This window comes from Schistocerca cancellata, chromosome 1 (genome assembly GCF_023864275.1).
Source record: "Schistocerca cancellata isolate TAMUIC-IGC-003103 chromosome 1, iqSchCanc2.1, whole genome shotgun sequence".
Classification (NCBI taxonomy): Eukaryota; Metazoa; Arthropoda; class Insecta; order Orthoptera; family Acrididae; genus Schistocerca; species Schistocerca cancellata.
The window spans coordinates 161,744,553-161,764,732 of record NC_064626.1 but is presented as its reverse complement, the minus strand read 5'-3'; the positions used below and the strand labels follow the sequence as shown (position 1 = coordinate 161,764,732).

General features: G+C 38.2%; 1 protein-coding gene across 8 annotated transcripts in view; it reads left to right on the top strand.

Moving 5' to 3' along the window:
- The window catches only part of LOC126167729 (intersectin-1), a 299,692-nt gene that overhangs the window by 190,563 nt on the left and 88,949 nt on the right, over window positions 1-20,180 (top strand). For all 8 annotated transcript variants that reach the window (XM_049920505.1, XM_049920504.1, XM_049920503.1 and 5 more), the window contains 2 exons: window positions 19,253-19,359; window positions 19,431-19,503. In XM_049920505.1, the coding sequence (XP_049776462.1) occupies window positions 19,253-19,359; window positions 19,431-19,503 (180 nt within the window). The remainder of the gene's footprint in view (window positions 1-19,252; window positions 19,360-19,430; window positions 19,504-20,180) is intronic.

Sequence of the window (20,180 nt, the reverse complement as noted above, 5' to 3'; positions counted from 1 at the left end):
GTGCATGCAGTAGTTATTCTGATCTTATCCTCAAGATCCATATATGATCGATACATAGAGTAATCATTTAAAGCCAATTCTTGAAACTTTGTTAATAGATCTTCTCAGGATAGTTTATGTCTGTCTGCAAGAGTCTGCCAGTTCAATTCATTCAGTATCTCTCTGACACTCCCCCATGGATTAAACAAAGCTGTGACCATTTCTACTGCTCTTCTCCATGTATGTTCAGTATCCCCTGTTAGTCCTATCTTGTACAGGTCCCAATCACTTGAGCAATATTCTAGAATGGGTCACATGAGTGATTTATAAGCAATCTCTTTTGTAGACTGATCACACTTCCCCTCTATTCTGCCACTAAACCAAAGCTGCTTTACTCATCTATGTGGCCATTCCATTTCATATTCCTAAAAAGTATTACATCCAGGTATTTGTATGAGTTGGTCAATTCCAACAGTGACTCGTTGATGATATACTCATAAGATACTATGTTTTTTTCATTTTGTGAAGTCCACAATTTTACATTTCTGAACATTTACAGCAAGTTGCCAATCTCTGCAACAAGCCAAGATCTGATTGAATATTTATGCAGCTTCTCTCAGATAGTACTTTGTTTCAGATAACTGCATCATCTGCTAAAAGCCTGATTTTACTATTAATATTTTCTGCTAGGTCATTAATATATAACATGAACAGCAAGGGTCCCAACTTCCCTGGGGCACACCTGGAGTTACTTCTACATCTGACAATGACTTTTCATCCAAGATAATATGCTGCATCCTCCTTACCAAAAAGTCCTCAAACCAGTCACATATTTCATGTGATACCCCATATAATCGCACCTTTGACAATAAGTGTAGGTGTGTTACTGAGTCAAATGCTTTTCAGAAATCAAAAAACAATGCATCTACCTCATGTTGCCTTGATTCGAAGCTATCAGTTTGTTATATGAGAAAAGTGTGAGTAAAGTTTCATATGATTGATGTTTTTGAAATCCGTGCTGTTAGGTATTGAGGAGGTCATTCTGTTCCAGGTACCTCCTTATGTTTGACCTGAGAATGTGTTCTAAGATTCTACAACAAATCAATGTCAAGGATATTGGATGGTAATTTTATGGATCACTTCTTCTAGACGGGTGTGACTTGTGCCTTTTTCCAAGAATTGCGCACTTTTTTTTTTGTTTGAGGGATCTGTGGTAGATTATAGTTAGAAGAGGAGCTAATGCAGCCACAAATTCAGTATAGAATCTGACAGGGATTCCATCAGGGCCTGGAGCTTTTCACAATTTTAACTGTTTCAGCTGTTTCTCAACATAATTTACACTGATACCTATTTCATTCATCTTTTCAGTGGTGAAAGGATCAAATTGGGGTGGTGTCACTAATGGCCTTTACACATGACCAGATTTTTTTTCGATTTTCTGAAATATCATTTGACAATATTCTGCTACGGTAGTCATTGAAGGCTTCATAAATTGCTTTCTTGGCAGGTAAATATATTTCATTCAGCGTCTCTCTATCATGAGAGAGATCAGTCTGTTTGTTGCCATTAGAAACAATATATTTCCATCATGAGTGGCGTTTCTAACTACCTGTTCTGGGTAGTTTCCAGAGAAGACATTTACTAAAATTTCACAAGGTGTCTTATCGTGTCCACCACTAACAAAACTGTAATTTACTCAATTAATTGTTGGGTGATTAAAGTCTCCACCTATGATTATATTATTGTTGGGGAATTACCTACAAGTGAACTGAGGTTTTCTCTAAAGATGTTGGTTACATCAGGAGATGAGTCTGGTGAACGATAGAAGGATCCAATTATCATTTTATACAAATTCATGATACTGAGTCTTGCCCAAACACTCTAACATGCAGCTTCAATTTCTGTCTTGGTGGATTTGAGTTTTTGTCTGCTGCAACAAATACACCACCTCCATTTCCCATTTGTCTATCCTTTCATTATACACTTATATTTTCCCCAAAAATCTTGCTGCTATCAGTTTCAGGTTTCAACCAGTGGTAAGACAGATTCCAAAATCAGATTTTAAACTACAAAATATTTCCTGGATCAGATGTTGGCTCTGACCAGAATTTATTGGTTATTAACTGCAGATTAAAACTGAGTTAATTGCAGAAATGTAGGAGATTAGGTTGGAGGGGCCTGGATTATTTGAAAGAACCAGATGATGCCCAGAGTTTCAAAAGGAGCTTTAGGCAGCTAGTGACTGACCAGAATTTATTGGTTATTAACTGCAGATTAAAACTGAGTTAACTGCAGAAATGTAGGAGATTAGGTTGGAGGGGCCTGGATTATTTGAAAGAACCAGATGATGCCCAGAGTTTCAAAAGGAGCTTTAGGCAGCTAGTGACTCTAATAGGGAAAGAATATAATATAATATAAAAGTATATCTTTGAGAGATGAGATGAAGAAGGTAGCAGAACAGCAACTAGGTGAAGAGAGAAGACACAGTAAAAGTCATTGAGTAATACACAAGACATTGAACTTAATTGACAAACAAGAAGAAGATATTTTCAAAAGAAACAAAGTAAACCAGCAAAAGGAGACTGGCAGGAAAAATAAAGTGACAAAGCAGTAGTGGCTAGAGGAGAAATTCAAAGCTGTAGAAGAATGCATGGTTACTAGGGCGACAAATGCCTCATACAGGAAAATTAATGTAAACCTTGGAGAAAAGAGAAGAGGCATATGACTATCAAAAGCTCAACTGGAAAACCAGTACTAAGCAAAGAAGAGGAGGTCAGAAAGTCAAAGGAATATATGTAAAACTCATGAAAAAGCAACTAATTGAAGACATTATTATGGAAATGGAACAGGAAGTAGGTAAAGATCAAGTGGGACATACGACAGTGCTAGAAAAATTTGAGAGAGTGCTGGACGACATGAGACGAAACAAGACCAATGGAATAAATGAGAACCTCAGAACTATTGAGAGTCTTGGGAGAGCTGGCCATCATGAAACTATTCCATCCGGTGTGCAAGATATATGAGACATGCAAAAACTATCAGACACCAAGAGGAATTTGGTAATCTCAACTTAAGAGGATGAGAAGTGTGAATGTTACTGGACTATCAGTTGCAAAATACTTATATGAGGAAAGAAATACTAGTAGAAACTGATCCCAGGGAAGATCAGTTTGTGTTGCAGAGAAATGTAGGAACACATGTGGCAGTACTGACCACATGATGTGGTTTCGAAAGACAGACAGAAAAAAAGCAAGCCTGTATTTATATCATTACTACTGACAAACATGGAATTACCTGGGTATTCATTTTGCCAATTTTCTATTAGAAATGGAAACAAAAAATACACTTTGTTTGTAGTGTAATATTGAAAAAAATTTATTTCCATATGTTTGTGAAAACACCATGGAAATAATGGTTGGTTGGTTTGGGGAAGGAGACCAGACAGCATGGTCATCGGTCTCGGGAAGGATTGGGAAGGAAGTCGGCCGTACCCTTTCAGAGGAACCATCCCGGCATTTGCCTGGAGTGATTTAGGGAAATCACGGAAAACCTAAATCAGGATGGCTGGACGCGGGATTGAACCGTCGTCCTCCCGAATGCGAGTCCAGTGTCTAACCACTGCGCCACCCCGCTCGGTGGAAATAATGAAACAGTCATATGGCGAAATATACATTATGTAGAGCTGCTTCGTGTGTCTACAATGTGATTTTGTAAACATCTCTGCGGAAAGCCTCTTCATAGTTTTATAGACAGCTATTGTTTTCATCTACGTCTGTTTGTGCTTTGCAGTTGAAAGCTTTCAAAAGGACTGCCAGGTGTCAAGGATTTCCTAAAGTTGACTCAACTGTAGGAGTGTTTTAGTAGCAAAGAATAAATGTGTTAAAATGTCATGGTTGCTGTGACATTTTCTCCTGCGTCTCAGTGCTTTTGACATCATATCTCTAGAACTGTATGTCATACAATGATGTATTTGTGTAGGTACATGCATTGGCATATGAGGATACTGTCTGCAAAATGTGTTGTAAATCTAAGCTAGGTGAGCAAGAGCTATGTTTGTTCTGTTTGAGGACACCAAGCAAAGAACAATTTTGACAACACTGTTTGTGACAGGCTGTTTCAATTTGTACACACAATGATCTGATTAGCTAAATTCAGTGCTAAGTAACTCACAAATGAAGCTACATATTTAATTTCTTACTTAACAGTTATTTCTCAGCACAACCTCCCCTGCAGTACCCTTACAAGCTTTTCAGACTGTTTCTGACCACACTGCGTAAAACAAATGCAATAGGCGATTAAAATTTTGACAGGTTATTTATATACTTTGACATATTTATGTTCTTAGACACATATAAATAATGAATAAGTAAGCATAATATAAGGTTAACACAAAATCGTTTGTTTTACACATTTTGCTCATCGATTGCAATTCATCTAAGTCCATGCTTTATGATTTGTATCTTAAAATAGTAACAATTTTACTAGAAATATTTTACTGATATTGCTGTCTTTCCAGTTGTACATAATCCATTATTTCAAGCTGTTTTCAGGTGTGTTAAGACACTTTTTAGTCCAATTTTTGTCACTGGGGTACCACTTTGGGCATACTTATGTAGGTGTGAAGTACCCATTATGCAGAGAAAGCCCATGATAAAGTTTGATTGGTGAAAAATGCTGACTAAAAACATAGTTTGGTGATCTATGAACTATTGTGATGACCTTAGAACCCTTGTCATGTCTTCACCACGTCAGTTAAAACTACATTTACACCTCACGCCAGGGGTATTACGTGCTTGTTTGATGTGCATAATTATAGTAACTTTGAACCTGTGAATCTCACTAACAGATAATTATATTGAATAAAAGTTTAAAGGTTCTCCAAGAACATAATCTTAAAAACACATGATAAAAATTTCAACAGTTTGTCATCAGTATAAATCATAGAAGTCACCATCCCCATAATTGGTACTTTTGGTACCCAGAAACCATGTTTTTTTTTGGGTGTATATTGATAACAGATTTTTAAAAACAGGAAAATGGTGTTTCTAGGTGAATGTCTAAAGAATGTACAGTTAAAATTTCATTGATTTGCAATTGTTAGCTATTCAGATAATTGTGGCCCACTGCGCAAAAATGGTTAGAAAACAGGTTTTGCAGTTTTGTGGAAAAGTATGGTAACACTGATCGTATGGCTCTTGGATATGGATAGTGATATTGGAAAATATTTTGAAGTTCTCCAGGAATATTACCTTAAGAACATATGGTAAAAATTTCAATGATCTGCCATGAATAGAAATTATAGAAGTTGCCATCTCACAATTGGTACTTTTCATACCCAAAAATCATGGTTTCCTAGGATTTTCTCATAAATCACCCATGAATAAATGGTGCTTTTATAATCTGCATAAGTTCCACCCTAGACCACAGCAGAATCAACCAATTTGTTCAATTAGCCTAGGCTGGAGGCCATGTGTAATGTTTACATTTTGACCGTCTACTTTAGGAGAGCTATGCCCGTTCCTTCAATAGGTATAAAAATGGTCACTAGGCTGAGGGCTACCCAAAAGACTTAACTGCTTATTTCTGTGGTCAATATAACCCGTGATATAACCCCCTGAAAAACTGCAGTTTTGCACGCAGCTTTTTGGTTATATTGGTACTGTGAACTTTCATGCATGAGCCATTGAAGATATTGTACTTGTACGAGAAAACTGTTTGAAACTAGAAAGAAATAGCTGTGAATTATTAAACCTAGAATGAAATATATACCAAAAGCATAGAATGGACACTGGGTGTGGTGGCGAATTTACTGCCATAAAGGATTTCCCATTGTCTAATGTGATAAATAATCAGGTAGACCCATTTGTTATTACTACTGTCCAGTCACATCCAGTATCAGACTGGTTAAATATCAAACTGGTAAAATGCTCATGAGAAATCCTGGAAAATATTGCAAGTAAATTTCTCAAGGCATGCTATAATGGTATATTCATAGATTACTCACTTTAAGTTGGTTCTTGAAACTTTGTAAGTCAGCCTTCAATGACCATCATTGATGGCTGGCATTGAACAAAAAGTTAAGAAAGGTTCGAAGATTTCTGCTTACCAAGTGCAATTGGAGAATGTTTCAATACTATCTGAGTGATCAGCAGCAAACGTTTGGCTTCAGCAAAAAGAATATGGAGAGTCTCAGGCACAAATTCAGACGTGGTGTTGGCCATGTCCTAGATAAGTTGATGCCTTGGAGCATATTGAGCTATGAGAAGGACCCAACATGGGTCGGTAACGTGTTAGGAAGTTAATATTAAAGCAAAGGTAGTTTTGTAGTGGTTCAAACCAAGCAGACCCTTGTTGACAACCAAAAGCTGAAAAAGACATAACAAGAATAAAGACAGCTATTTGAAAAGTGTTGGATAAATTTGAAAGAAATGTATTACATGCTGAGATGTTGAGAAACACCTAAAAGTTTTGGTCTCCTATACAATCTGTGAGTGTATTGAAGCTGTCTATTTCAGTTCCTGTGTTTAAGTCACATGGATGCAGAATCGTCAGATACAGAAACAAGTGAATGAGGTATTCAAAACAATTCAAATCACTCTATAGAGGAAAGGCCACAGTACCCAACTGTGTGGTATTTAGATTCTGTAAGTTTATTGAATATGTGATGGATCTGGCACCTGTTCTAGCATCAGTTCATTTTAAATCACTTAACTAAAAGGAATCATCCCATATGACTTGAAAAACCCACAGGTGATTATATCATATCAGGTAGGTTTCCTAAGAATTGCCAGACAAAGTTTGCTTGTGTTTCACCAGATATTTGCAATTTCATTTTTATGTTATGTAAATAGAATCAGGCAAAACAAATACTGTCCATCATGTATTTAATATGATATCTCTGGCATCAGGAACAGTCTCAAATTTCAGAACTGCCTGATAAAACAGACAATTCTAGAGTCCTCTTTCTTCTTCTTTTCCATCTTCTTCTTTTTGTTTTAGCCATCTGAAGATCATATTAATCTGGATCAGCTTCATTTCTGTATCAGCTTCATTTCTTCTGGTCTCTATCTTTCTCAATGATGTACAGTCTTCAGTTTGCTTGCCTTCTCTTTGACCATCTCCTGTTCTTTAAGGTTCCAATATCCTCCTTAGAACCCATGAGTCTACAAATTCTAGTCTCATAAGTACTCCTTTTCTTATGCAAGTTCAGACTTTCTGCTGTGTGTGAGGCTTCAGGATGGATCACTGTCTGGTAATTCTGTTAATGTCTTATTTTTGCATTGATTGAAATATTCTTCCTGTTGTAGATGTTTACAGTAAGTTTGTATGGTAAATTCATTTTGTGTATTGACACTCAAATTGCTTCTTTTTCTGTCAACCCAGTTTCTATCCATTCTCCCAGATCTTTAAATATTACGAACTACTAAATTTCCCCTCCTTTATTATCATTCATATATGAGATGTCTTCATGTTTGTCATATGCTGCGTATTCTCCGTAGAGATCTGTAGGCCACATTTAGCTGCTTGTCTCTGTAGTTGCATGATTTGGTAAACTACCTCTTCTGATGATTCCAACTATACCACAATACGAGATTTGTTCAAAAAATTCTGGAACTTTGTCAACACAGTTTTCCTATGCTTACTGTTTACTTATTGTGCGTGGTCTCCTTTGAAATACTCTTCTCCACCACAATTGACACACCACTCCCAACACCATTTCCAATTCTGGAAGCAGTTTTGGTATACCTCTTGCTGGATTTGCGAAGTGCTGTCCGAGAATTTTCTTTTATGTCATCTATCATTACAAATCTTCATCCTTTCTTCTGGTCTCTATCTTTCTCAATGATGATTTTTGCCCTGGGTCTGTCTCTGTCCTGGAAAGTTATGAAAGCCTGAATTTTTAGTTTGAAAATCTCTGGTTCCAGTTTTCCCATTCTTCCAGATCCCTGTGTATCTCTTGGATTCACCATACTTGGGTTCTCTTATCCACAAAAAAGTATATTATTTGATTTGTCGATCGTCCATGGCCAGTTCTGAAAATTTATCCGAAGAAAATGTTTTTCTCCTTTTCCTAATGATGTGTGACATTCTCTCCATGTAGATGTACAGACAAGGAGCTCAACTTTTGAAATAAAAAAGAAGTCTACAAGGGCAGGTCTGGAGAGTATAGAGGATGAGGCAGCACAGTAATTTCATTTTGGTGCCATAGTTATGCACAAACAGGGACGAATGTGTGGGTGTGTCATAGTGATGCAAAAGTCATGAATTGTCTCACCACATTTCAAGCCATTTCCTTCTCAACTAACATTTTGTCCCTGTGGCATGAATTCCTGATGAACTAATCTTTCAAAATCAAAGGAACTATCTACATGGCTTTGACATTTGACCTGATCTGATGAGCTTTCTTTGGTCTCAGAGAATCTTTCCTGACGCTTGGTGAAGACTGAACATTGGTCTCAACATCATAACCGTAGACCCACTTCTCATCACCAGTTATGATTCTCTTAAGGAACATCTCATTCTCATTTGCTTGGTCGAAAAGCTCTTCACAGATTGTGAGGCAAAGGCCTTTCTGGTCTTCACTCATGAGCTGTGGGACAAATGGCAACATGATGCATTCCAAGATTTTGTATCAGGACTTCATGACATAATTCAACTGAAATGTTAGATCCTTCTGCAATCTCTCAGACAGTCAGTTTTTGATTGGCATGCACAGTTTCATTGACATTCTTGACATGAGCATCATCAGCAGATGTCAAAGGGCATCCTGAATGCGGGTCATCTTTAATTTCCATCCGGTTACTTTTTAGCTGTGTGAACCATTTGTAACACCAAGTAAAGCTTAAGCACTCGTAAAGCTTAAGCGCTCATTACCATAGGCTTCCTGCATCATTTGGTATCTCTCTGTAAAGATTTTCTTGAGTTTCACTCAAAGGTAAATGGAGGTGTGTTGCTCCTCTAACTCTGTCGTCTCCAAATTTGCAAACTGTCCAACATAATACTCTACTCAATACAGCACTGAACAATAACTAACAGACATACAACAATGAAACTTTCAGCAGTCACACATTAAACACAGGCATGTGCAGGGATGCCAACCGCATTTCACTCCAACAAACAATTGGCGCGAAATTACGAATGTTCCAGAATTTTTGTTAACAGACCTCATATTGTCTGCAAATGCAATGATCTGCTATTTCTGAAGACACCCTGATACTCACCAATTTGTGGATTTAGTTGCTTTTCCACTCTGTTCACCGGTGCTTTTGAGAGTATCTCACAGGTCACTGGTATTAATGATAGTTCTGGCCTCTGACTTCTCTCCTTTTTGTGTACAGGATGTTTAGTGGTGACATCCACCTTTCTGGAAGTTGCTCTTCTTTCCAAATTTTATTTATTATATGCATCAGTTCAATGATCTTATTTTCTTCAGCGTATATGAAGAGTTCTGCAATGGTCCCATCTCTCCCAGAAGCTTTATTATTCTTCAAGGTATTTATGATGTATTTATGATGCTCATACCTCCTTCTACAATTGTTGGTTCTTGTTGTGATTTGATTCTTTCTGGTTATAGCTGAATGTCTCAAATGTCAATTTGCAGTTTAAGAGCTCTTCAGGTACTCTGCCTGTATTCCAAATCACGACCAAATACTGGTTCTTTGATTAGTACTTTCTTTAATGCCTGCAAGCCACACTTGCACTCCATCGATCTCTCAAATTTAATCCCTTTTCTTAACAATCAATTTAATGGTTGAGCAATTGTGCAAAGTCCTTTATAAGTTTTTGGTAATAATTTCAAAGTCCTAGAAAAGGTTGTAATTGTTTGGTTGTTTGTGGAGTTGCAAATTTAGAAACTGGAGATACTAAACAGGGATCGCTCCATTCACAGTCCTCAAAAAGGACATCGTCCAACACTTGACTTAATTCTGTGCAAAGTTGCATTTGTCAGTGCTTAGTTTAAGATGTGCTGCTCTTAGTCTGTAAGAAACTTATTAACTGTTTCACATGTTCTGCAAAAACTATGATATCAATGGCATATATCATGCATTTCCTAGGTTTTAGCACACACAAAACTCCATCTAACAATCTTTGAAATGGGCAGGTGCATTTTTAAGCCCAAATGGCATCCAGCAGTATTGAAAAATGCCCCCTTGGGACCATAAAAGCTGTTTTAGGTCCATCTTTAGGTACTATCTCCATCTGGTGGTACCTGATATGCAAATCCTTTGCAGAGAATTACTTCCACTGCCTAAATAGTCGAATGTCTCATTAATATTCAGTACTCGATAGGCATTTCGATATCTGTAATCAGACCAAAAGAGATGTTTTTTGTGCCATCTATTAATTTTTTGTGACCAGGACCACATATGTCCTCCCATGGACTGTCACTTATTTCTATAATACCATCTGTCAGTTGTTGGTTGATAAATTCTTCCACGAGTAGCTGTAAACGTTTTGGTGTATGATATAGCTTCTTATAAGCTGGAGCATTACTTGCTGTTGGTACGTGATGTTGTGTAATAGGTTGGTGGATAATGGACCCTGTGCACCAAACAAATCCGTAAACTGTAACAATAGTGTTTCCGTAACTTTCTGGGCACTGCCTTACAGATGACTGACTTTACTTCTTAATACAGCATCACAGATGGCATGCTTATGGTTTTGAATAGTGTATGACCTGTCTACATTGGTGTCCAAAATTAAAGCATCAGACAGAAATTGTGCAAGTTTGCATTTATTTTGCCATAAAATACTATAAACAGGTGAAAGCAAAGTAGAAATAATCTAAATAATACAAAACATAAACAATTGCAACTTGCAGAACAGTAGACTAAAAGTTTCTTCATTTTTTTGCAACTCAACTGATTTTCACACACTTTCCGACAATGGGTTAATGTGCTCACTATGGGGTGTGACCACCTCTGGCAGTTAGAGGCCTGACAATGACAGAGATGCTGCGAATAATGTCACCAATGTCATGTTGAGGCAATGATATCCATTCTACATGCAGAGCTGGTCACAAGTCTTGGAGAGTGGTTGGTGGATTTGACATGATGCAAACCATCTCCCTAATGGATTCCAGACATGCTCTGTGGGATTCAAATTGGGAGAGTGACCAGGCCACACCATGTGTGCAGTATCTTCCGTTTTCAAGAAAACAGCAACCACTCATGCTCTATGAAGTTGAGCATTATCATCCATCACTATGAAGTCTGGGCCCACAGCACCTTGCAACAATCATACATGAAGTCCCAAGACATCATCTCAGTACCTGACAGCATTTAAACCTTTCTTATTCATCTGTACAATTTCATGAAGAGGTGTTCAATTGGTCAACTTGATCCCTGCCCACACCATTAGCAATTCTCCTTGATATCAATCTCTTTCCACAATGTTTGGGTCTCGAAGTCATGTTCCACATTCTCTTCTGTTGGCGAGTTCATCAAGAATCACTCTCCAGACCAAATTGGGATTCACCTGTGAAAAGATCCTTGGCCCACTCTTCAACTGTACAGGTGGCATGTTGACGACTCCACCCTAGACTTACCCTTCTGTGAACATGAATCAGTGGCACACATACAGCAGGTCCCTGACAATAAAGGCCACTCTGTTGAAGCTTTTTGTGCACTGTTTTCCTCAATACAACACTCCAGTGAATGCTGTGATGTCCGATGCCAGTTGCTACGCTGCACTAAAACCATAACACCATGTCCCAACAGCCAAATAATGGTCCTCTATTTCTGATGTCACATGTGATCGGCCCTGCTCTGGTCTTTGGGATACTGTTTCAATCTCTATTGACTGTCACTACATATGAAAATCAACAGAACAACTCATGTTAAGCCATCAGGTCAAATGAGTTTACGACTGTCCTGCTTCCGTTCTTCCTGTGGCCCTCCACCACAGAGAGTCTGATAGGTGTCCTCTCTATGCCGTATTATACCACCTATGACTGTGTACACAGCGATTGTGGATGTGGGACTACCTGATAAACACTACTCCGTCTGATAGGTGCCTTGATGTCATTGGTGGCATGGTTTTCCTTTGACCGAAATGTCATCTTCTGTGCAGAACACGATTATACAGACTTGTGTTGGCAGTTTGTATGATTATGTCATGAATTAAATGCAGGACTGGGTAACAGTGGTTTGTTGCTTTAATTTTGGACACCAGTGTGTATCATCTTCCTCTAAAATATTCAATGAGGCAATCATTAACACTTTGGGTCCTGAGCCATTGCGCACGGGTGTCTACCATAAAGACTGGCTGATTTTAACGTATTTTAAACTACTACAACTCATGAAAGGTTTCAGTTATAGCAATAAAATTACTCTTAATGAAAATCTAGACTTTCTTGTTTAAAACCATATATAATACCTTTCTCTTGAATTAATACATACTTTTGACAAGCGTTATTATTATAACATTGTTTTTGAAAAAAGGAAAAATTGGTCAATGGTATATTCACTGTATTTTCTAGAAGGAAATTTTTTTATTTTACACAAAAATTGTAATTATGATGGATACAGTATGTCTTATCTACAGTAACCTCCTGTAACTATTTTAGGATGCAATTTTGCTCTTTGTGTGGTAAATTTTGAAGCGCGGCATTTTGCACAATGCTACTTTACATTCACTACACTGGTAGCTTGTGTCTTTTCACCAACACTTTGCCAGAAACTTCCTTATTTTCGTAAGTGTAACTCCTTTCCACTTTGATAATGAGCAGGTGGGTGAAGGGGAATTTGTGCTTCATAATTTCCTGATGCATTGTTGAGCATACAGATTAGTTTGTTCCTTTATATGTTTCATCATACTGTCTGTCAGGAAATATGAAAAAAATTCTAGAGGTGCACTGTTCTGGTCTAAACTGACAACATTGCATATTCCAAATTGTCCTGAGAATAGATCGATATCTGGTGCACGATCAGTAGTCGTCCAACCTTCCACAGAATCGGTTTGGCGTGCACGTCTCGGCTTCCCCCTCGCTGTTAGTCTCACTCTTTCTTCAGGCACAATATCGATGGGATTACTTGCTGCTGAAGTGCTTGGACACCTGCTCTCCTCTTCTGAGTCTATCAGAAGAGTAGTATTTGCAAATAAAATCATAATTATGTACTGAGAGTTTTTTCAGTGAAAATCTGAACAAAAATTATAGATGTTTTGTTGTCAGAATTCTTTACCTGAACTGCCAGAATCTTCTTCTTGAACATAGTCCACATCATCATCATCATCATCATCATCATCATCATCATCATCAGAGTCATCTACAATATCTTCCTCTGACAAATCAACGTCAATTTCTTCTAAATCACGACATAACTCGCGAGCAATTTCTTCGTCCGTCAAGCCACGCTTCGCCGTGTCGACGCTACTGACACCGCGTGGGAAAAAATCGCCGCTCACAAAACCCGACAAATAAAAAGGGAAGCACACCCTTCCACAGCATGCCCGCACTATCTAGTGACCAATACTCGAACTACAGTCCATGCAGCGCCTCCCAGACAAGCGGGAGCCGTAAGAACACACAAAGGAAAGAAGGGGAAGAAAGAGAGCACGCGCCCTTAAAATTATGGGCGCCGGACTTTTGGGCAGGTCGCGCACGCCCGTATTTTTACGGGCGTCGGCGCCTAAGTGTTAAGCTCTCTGATAGACTTATGTTGCCCCTACAGAAATTGTCCAGGCTAACCAGAGCCATATATTCCACATTTACATTACTTATGCACGTTATGCTTATGCATGCAATACACGCATTGTATCCACCCAGTCACTACTCCAGTGGTTCAAACATGCATAAAATTTCCTGTGGTAAGTCTATACCCATAGATACCCAAACTAGTTTGCCTGCACCTGATGGCACATTATCATGAGAACCCATCTTTAATGTGTGTGTACACAACGTAGTTGGCGACAACTCCTTGACAGGTGCACCAATAGTAACCAGCAGAAACAAAGTTCCTCTAAGTTCAGCTGTATGCTGCAAAAGATTAACTTTACATGATGTTTAGTAAGGAAATTAAATCCGAGAATCACAGTATATCCTTGTTCCATGTGTGACAACACCTCCATATGCTCATAAAAAGTCTTATTTCATACACTAAACTTGGAGCTGTGATGTCCAGAATGAATGTATATCATTGTTACCCATTCCACATAATCTATAATGAGGAGCTCCTTGTCTGTTTTTACCCAAGAGATCTCCTATGATGATCAATACATGTGTCCCTGTGCCTATTAAAAATCTACGTTCCTTGCCACCAACAAAACCCCACAAGGAGCAATCTGTCTCCACATCTAACTGTGCAGTATCACATTTTATTGGGTACATCTTCCAAAGACTGATATGTTCCCGTTTGTTTTTAACTAATGCTTCTCTGATATCCATTCTCTCATTTCATAGCACTGCTTTCCCACACTTTGTGATCCACTGGTCTGTATTCATTTCACTTTGTCTGACAACACTGGTTCTTGAGATAACCATCGGGCCCACAGCTGTGACACTTTACTTTCAAAACAAACACTTGACACACACCACGACCCTTAGTTGCAACATCTGTTTCCTCTAAATATGTAGCTACTGTAATAGCCATGACCAAATCCAGAGGATTCTCCATTCTTCTGTATTCAACATTTCAGCAGGAATGCCATGCAAAAACACTTCGAGAACCCCATTTTCAGCTTCTTGGTATAACACTACATTCCGTTCTTCATTTCATGTCAGCTGCTATGTCTGAACATTGAGTCTTCGGATCCTATCTGAGAATGATTCAAATGGCTCATTGCGCTTTTGAGTTTATGTGTTTAATTTTTCAGTAAAGATTAGTGTACTGTTGTGTTTGTGATACCTGTGCTGTAATCCCTCAGCTAATTGTTTGAATGTTTGTGCATCCCATGAGATTTCATTGTAGGTGACAAACCTTCCCATTCAGTCATAAATTGGCCGTCTGAAGGCATATTTCATTAGACCAACCACCCAGCATGACTGAAGTTAAAAGATCACTAAGAAATACAGTTGTGCCTTCTGTTGACTCACCAGAAAAAAGTGTTATTAAATTTGCTATCACAGAATCAATAGAAGGAAAGGGTACAGTCTGTGCGACTTTAACTTCTTGAAATTGTCCCAGTACCCATTTCTTGACAGCCTGCGGTGCTTCTACCTGGCTTCTGTAATGTTCTAAGTCTCCATTTTTCTGCTCAAGTGCAGCTTGTACTCTAACAATGTTTTCTGTCACAATGGCAAGAGACAGATTGCTACTTACCATAAAGAAGACATGTCAGGTTGCAGACAGGCACATTTAAAAGACACTCACATATAGCTTTTGGCCACAGCCTTCATCTCTGGCATTCCGGCAACAATGTACGATGAACTGTGTGCTCCGAAACACTTGCTTGTGCATCAGCATTGTGCTCTTTCAGCAAAGGTACCACTTATGACCATCTGTCCTAATTTAAAGAGCAGAAAAGCCTTCAAATCCCATGTTGTATGAAGAGTCATAGACGTACAACCAATTAGCACTTAGTTGTAGTTTCACTTCCCTTCTACCTCTTTCCATAAATGTTCAAGACAGTAGCACATGAGCCGGCCACTGTGGCCAACTGGTTCTAGGCACTTCAGGCTGGAACTGCGCTTCTGCTACAGTTGCAGGTTCGAATCCTGCCTCGGGCATGGATGTGTGTGATGTCCTTAGGTTAGTTAGGTTTGACCTCAGATGTTAAGTCCCATAGTGCTTAGAGCCATTTGAACCATTTGAGTATCATGTGAACATTTGACCAGCTTCACCTTTTTTCGAGATACTTTGTTCCCAGGCTCTGCGTAATAAAAACCAACCCTTTGTCAGAGTTGCTTATGTCATTGGATTTCCCCATTTGCAGTCCATATCTTCACAAGTGTGATCCCCCATCTGCATCTGCTCCACTTACATACTTTTGTTGCCACGTCACATGCCTGCAACATCATCGGGTGGCATCCAGTGTTGTGGTGGGCAGTGATCATAATGTTTTGACTTATCAGTGTATGCAACTTTTAGCATGTTCCCTGTTGCTGCTTTGCTTCACCGTGCTTAACACCAGCTGTAATGCCACCTTCTCTTTGGCTGTTTGAATGTACAATATGTTAACACTTGATTGAGGGTCATCTGTAATAGTAGTTATAAACTGTTCCAGCTAGTCACTTCCAACCTGACTTCTTGCCATGCCTGGTAACTTCTTTTCTGAAGTGTGAGTACTTCACTGAAAGAGAGTGGGGTTTCTGCTATCTTTAGCTATGTAAATTATTTCTGACAGTGACTTACTTTAAGCGCTGTATTTTCTGCCATAAACTTACATGATTACATTTCAGAACTATATGACAATAACTCTTAATCTGGACCTTCACCCAAAATCAACCAGTCTCTTTCATGTCATTACTACTCGTGTTGACATTCTTGGAGTGGTCTGCTTGGTGTTCTATGGTGGCCCCATAAAGCACTTTTAACCAGCGACAGCATGGTACCAGCAAGTGGAGATGCCTGCTCACTGCTCAGGCTGTACACACAGTCTCACATGACTCCGTACAAAGAGACACCCCTTATTGGTGTACTGTTTCTACAAAGTTCATTTGAGCTATATATAATTTTTGTATTTTGTTCCCATGGCTATCCTCCATACTTTGAAGAGCCTAACGGTGTGCCATGGCCTTTCCCATGGAAATATTATGGGACACCACATGGTTTTTTGCATTAAAACTCAAGATCTTGCTGCCATATGTCAAACTGACCCGATAACAGAACTGAATTTCTAACTCTATGCTCTACTCATGTAACAAACCTCTTTTTTTGCCAATACAACACACTCGATTTGGCAGCCCAGGGACATATAAATGTAGACTCCATTGCACAATAGATTCTAGACATTAATGTCCTAGTAGCAGTAGAGATAGGTGGAGACTTACAAAAATGGATTAGCAAGGCTCTGTCAGTCTAGAAATTGGTACAACATTAAATAAAGGGAACATGTTACTTCATTACGCACTTGCATTTGAAGAACACAGTTCCTGTGGAAAGAGATAAGCTGTGGTATTTAGTAGAAAGAAGGTGCATTAAAATTTGGTTATCTTCCCAATGAGATCATCATTTCTTGAAGGTTTATGAAATTTTGTTTCAGTATTTTCAGAATGTTAAATTTACATTTCTTTCACACTCAGAAGTGGGGGCTCTATCTCTATGACAAGTTTCAGTTTCCCTCATGTGTACTGAATCCATTTTGATTCTATTATAGTCTGGAATGTCTTAGTGCTGAGATTTTTTTTTCACTGTTCTGTGGTCCATTAAAAGTATCTGTAACAGCTTAAAACAAAAATGCAGATCATCATCAAACCTGTTTGACTGAACTACACTGATTATCGTAGCAGGAGTGAGTGAACATTGATTTCTCTTACTTTGAGCACCATGTCCAGTCACCGAGTAAAGTGACACGGTGATTAGCACAGCAGACTCGCATTCAGTAGGATGGTTGTTCAAATCCCAATCTGGTTGTTCAAATTGACGTTTTCTTGAGTTATCTGAATAATGTAATAGCGTATTCCAGAGTTGTTCCTTTAAAATGTCATGGCTGATTTCTTTCACCATACTTCCCCCATTTAGTCTCTCTCTCTCTCTCTCTCTCTCTCTCTCTCTCTCTGTGTGTGTGTGTGTGTGTGTGTGTGTGTGTGTGTGTGTGTGTGTGCTCCATCTTCTAATGATCTTGTTGTTGACAGGGTGTTCAACTGTAATCTCCCTTCTTCTTTCCATGTCCAGCCCATACTACAGAAAATTGCAGCTGATACAAAAAGTTATGACATTGTTGCTCCATTGTAAGAGTGACTGCTTCTTTTTGCCCATCTATTGAGCTATTAGGATTTTAGTAGAAAACCAGTTTTCTTTGTTTACAACTATATGGAAAGAATAGTTTGCTACCCACCACACAGAGGAAGTGTTGTGTCATAGTCAAGTACAATGAAAAAGAACACTGTAAATATTTTCAGTTTTCAGACAAAGTCCTTCTACAACAGTAAAAACCTCACACATTCACACAATAGCAACAACAACTCACACACAAATGGCCACTGTCTCTGGGTGCTAAGGCTTGTAGGTGAGTTGTTGTTTGAATGTGTGAAAGTTCTATGTGATGCAGAATGACATCAATTCTGTCTCACTGTCAGTGTCTGGGATATCAAGAACCAATTACAGCAGTGGTTAGTCATCTTGCCTCAGCAGAAATTACAATGGCCTCTACCCAACCAAATCAGTGCAGGCATCCAAGCCAGAGGGGGGTGCAATGTCATACAGATAAGTGGACTTATACTGCCAAGTTCATTGCAAATTTGACTCAAATTTGTAATTACTGAAGTAACATCTCATACTCTCTCAACTCATTAAGTTTCATTTTGTTTCCAGTTCCCCATCTGGGTGCTTCACTTATTTATCATCCAATTTCTTTACCTTGGTTCATGTAACAAGTGTTTCTGTTGACAGTGATAATACATGCTCAGGACCCATTAATCACATTCAGATTTTGACAAGCTGAAAGAACATCCGGGGAAATAAAAGATTTTCCAGCAATGAGGATGTTCATGTAGCAGTCCCATATGGCATATGTGACCAAGGAGTGAATTTCTGTCATCAAGGAATTGAACAATTCACCAATTGTTGGAATCTTTTGACAGTTGTTTAAGATACTTGGTGACTATTTTGAAAAATAAGTGTCATTTATCTCTGTCACTTTTAAATATAGTGCAGCATTCAATATAAGTTGCTTGACCTGTCATAATAATGTGTAAATTATTTTTTGAAGTCTTCTTGTATATCATATTCTGTGACAAATTTCCACAGACTTCCATTGATATGTGAGAGTGAATGTGATTTTTTCTCAAAGTAATAATTACTTTATTTCCTCTTTATGACAGTATTCTAATCTTAATAGCAATTTGCCATGCCATTATAACATGACCACATAATGACTGAAGCAGAAGAAATGAATTAAAATTTGTGCTGCAGCCGAGACTCAAAACTGGGTTTTCTTGCTTGCTAGGCTTAAATGCTAACCGTTACACCATCACAGCACTATGGTTAACATTGCTGCATGAACCATCCTAGTTGAGTGAGAGACTTAAATGTCTCAGGGAAAAATATAACAACCACATAACTTTCTACTTTTTCACTGTTGGCAGTTTACTAATCTTATAGGCATTTTATTCCTTTGTAATCATGTGACTGCTTTTGCTTGTGTAATATTAATAGAGTTCTTATTGCTTTAGGTATTTGAGAAACCACTCTTAGAGAGCAAAGTTTTATCAAATGAAGAAATTTACAAAATATTTGTTAACTGGCGTGAAATACTACAGTGTAACTACATGTTCCTCAGGTAAGTTTTGTAAATACAGCTTTTTTCTAAAATGCCTAGTACTCTTGATTTACATTTATTTTGTTTTGCAGGACTTTGAGAATCCGAAAAGAAATGAGTGCAGATGGAGTTATTAGAATGATTGGAGATATTCTTTGTGAAAATGTGAGTTTATAATCTTAACAATATGTCTGTAAACAAGAAAGCTCACTTAGTTAATCTGTATTAGTATTCACATTTTTATCTATTAAGTGAATAACACAATGCAAGAAACTGACAACATGTGTAGAAAGTTTGCAGTGAGGAAGAAAGGGATGTAACACAGAGAGTATCAGCAGATAAAAAGTTATCAGGGGAAGAGAATTATCAAGAAGAAGAGAGAGAGCTGAAAGAAAAAGGAATAAGAGATGTAAATACAAAAATCATGCACAAAAATGGATGAGCAGATAGGGAACTCAGCAATCTTACAGCATGTGGACATTCATATTTTTCCTGTCACAAGTGCAGTGAGACATTGCTGTCCATGGCAGCTTAAACCTACAGTTGGAAGGACTGTACTGATGTGGTGGTGGTATTGAACCTTAACCTCAGTGGCATGTTTGACTGAAGCAAAACAGGGTGTTCAACAAAAGTTTTGAGCAATTTATGAAAATTAAACTGAACCAACATTTACATTCAATAAATCCACCAAGAAGATGCTAGGAGAGCACATATGTTTGCAAGAGCATATAAAGAGATGTTAGCATCCCACTTAGGCAAAGAATAGACATCATTTGTTTCCAATATGATGGACATAGGGGCAAAATTTAAAGTTATTGTAAATTGTGCTTTGTGTAAGTATG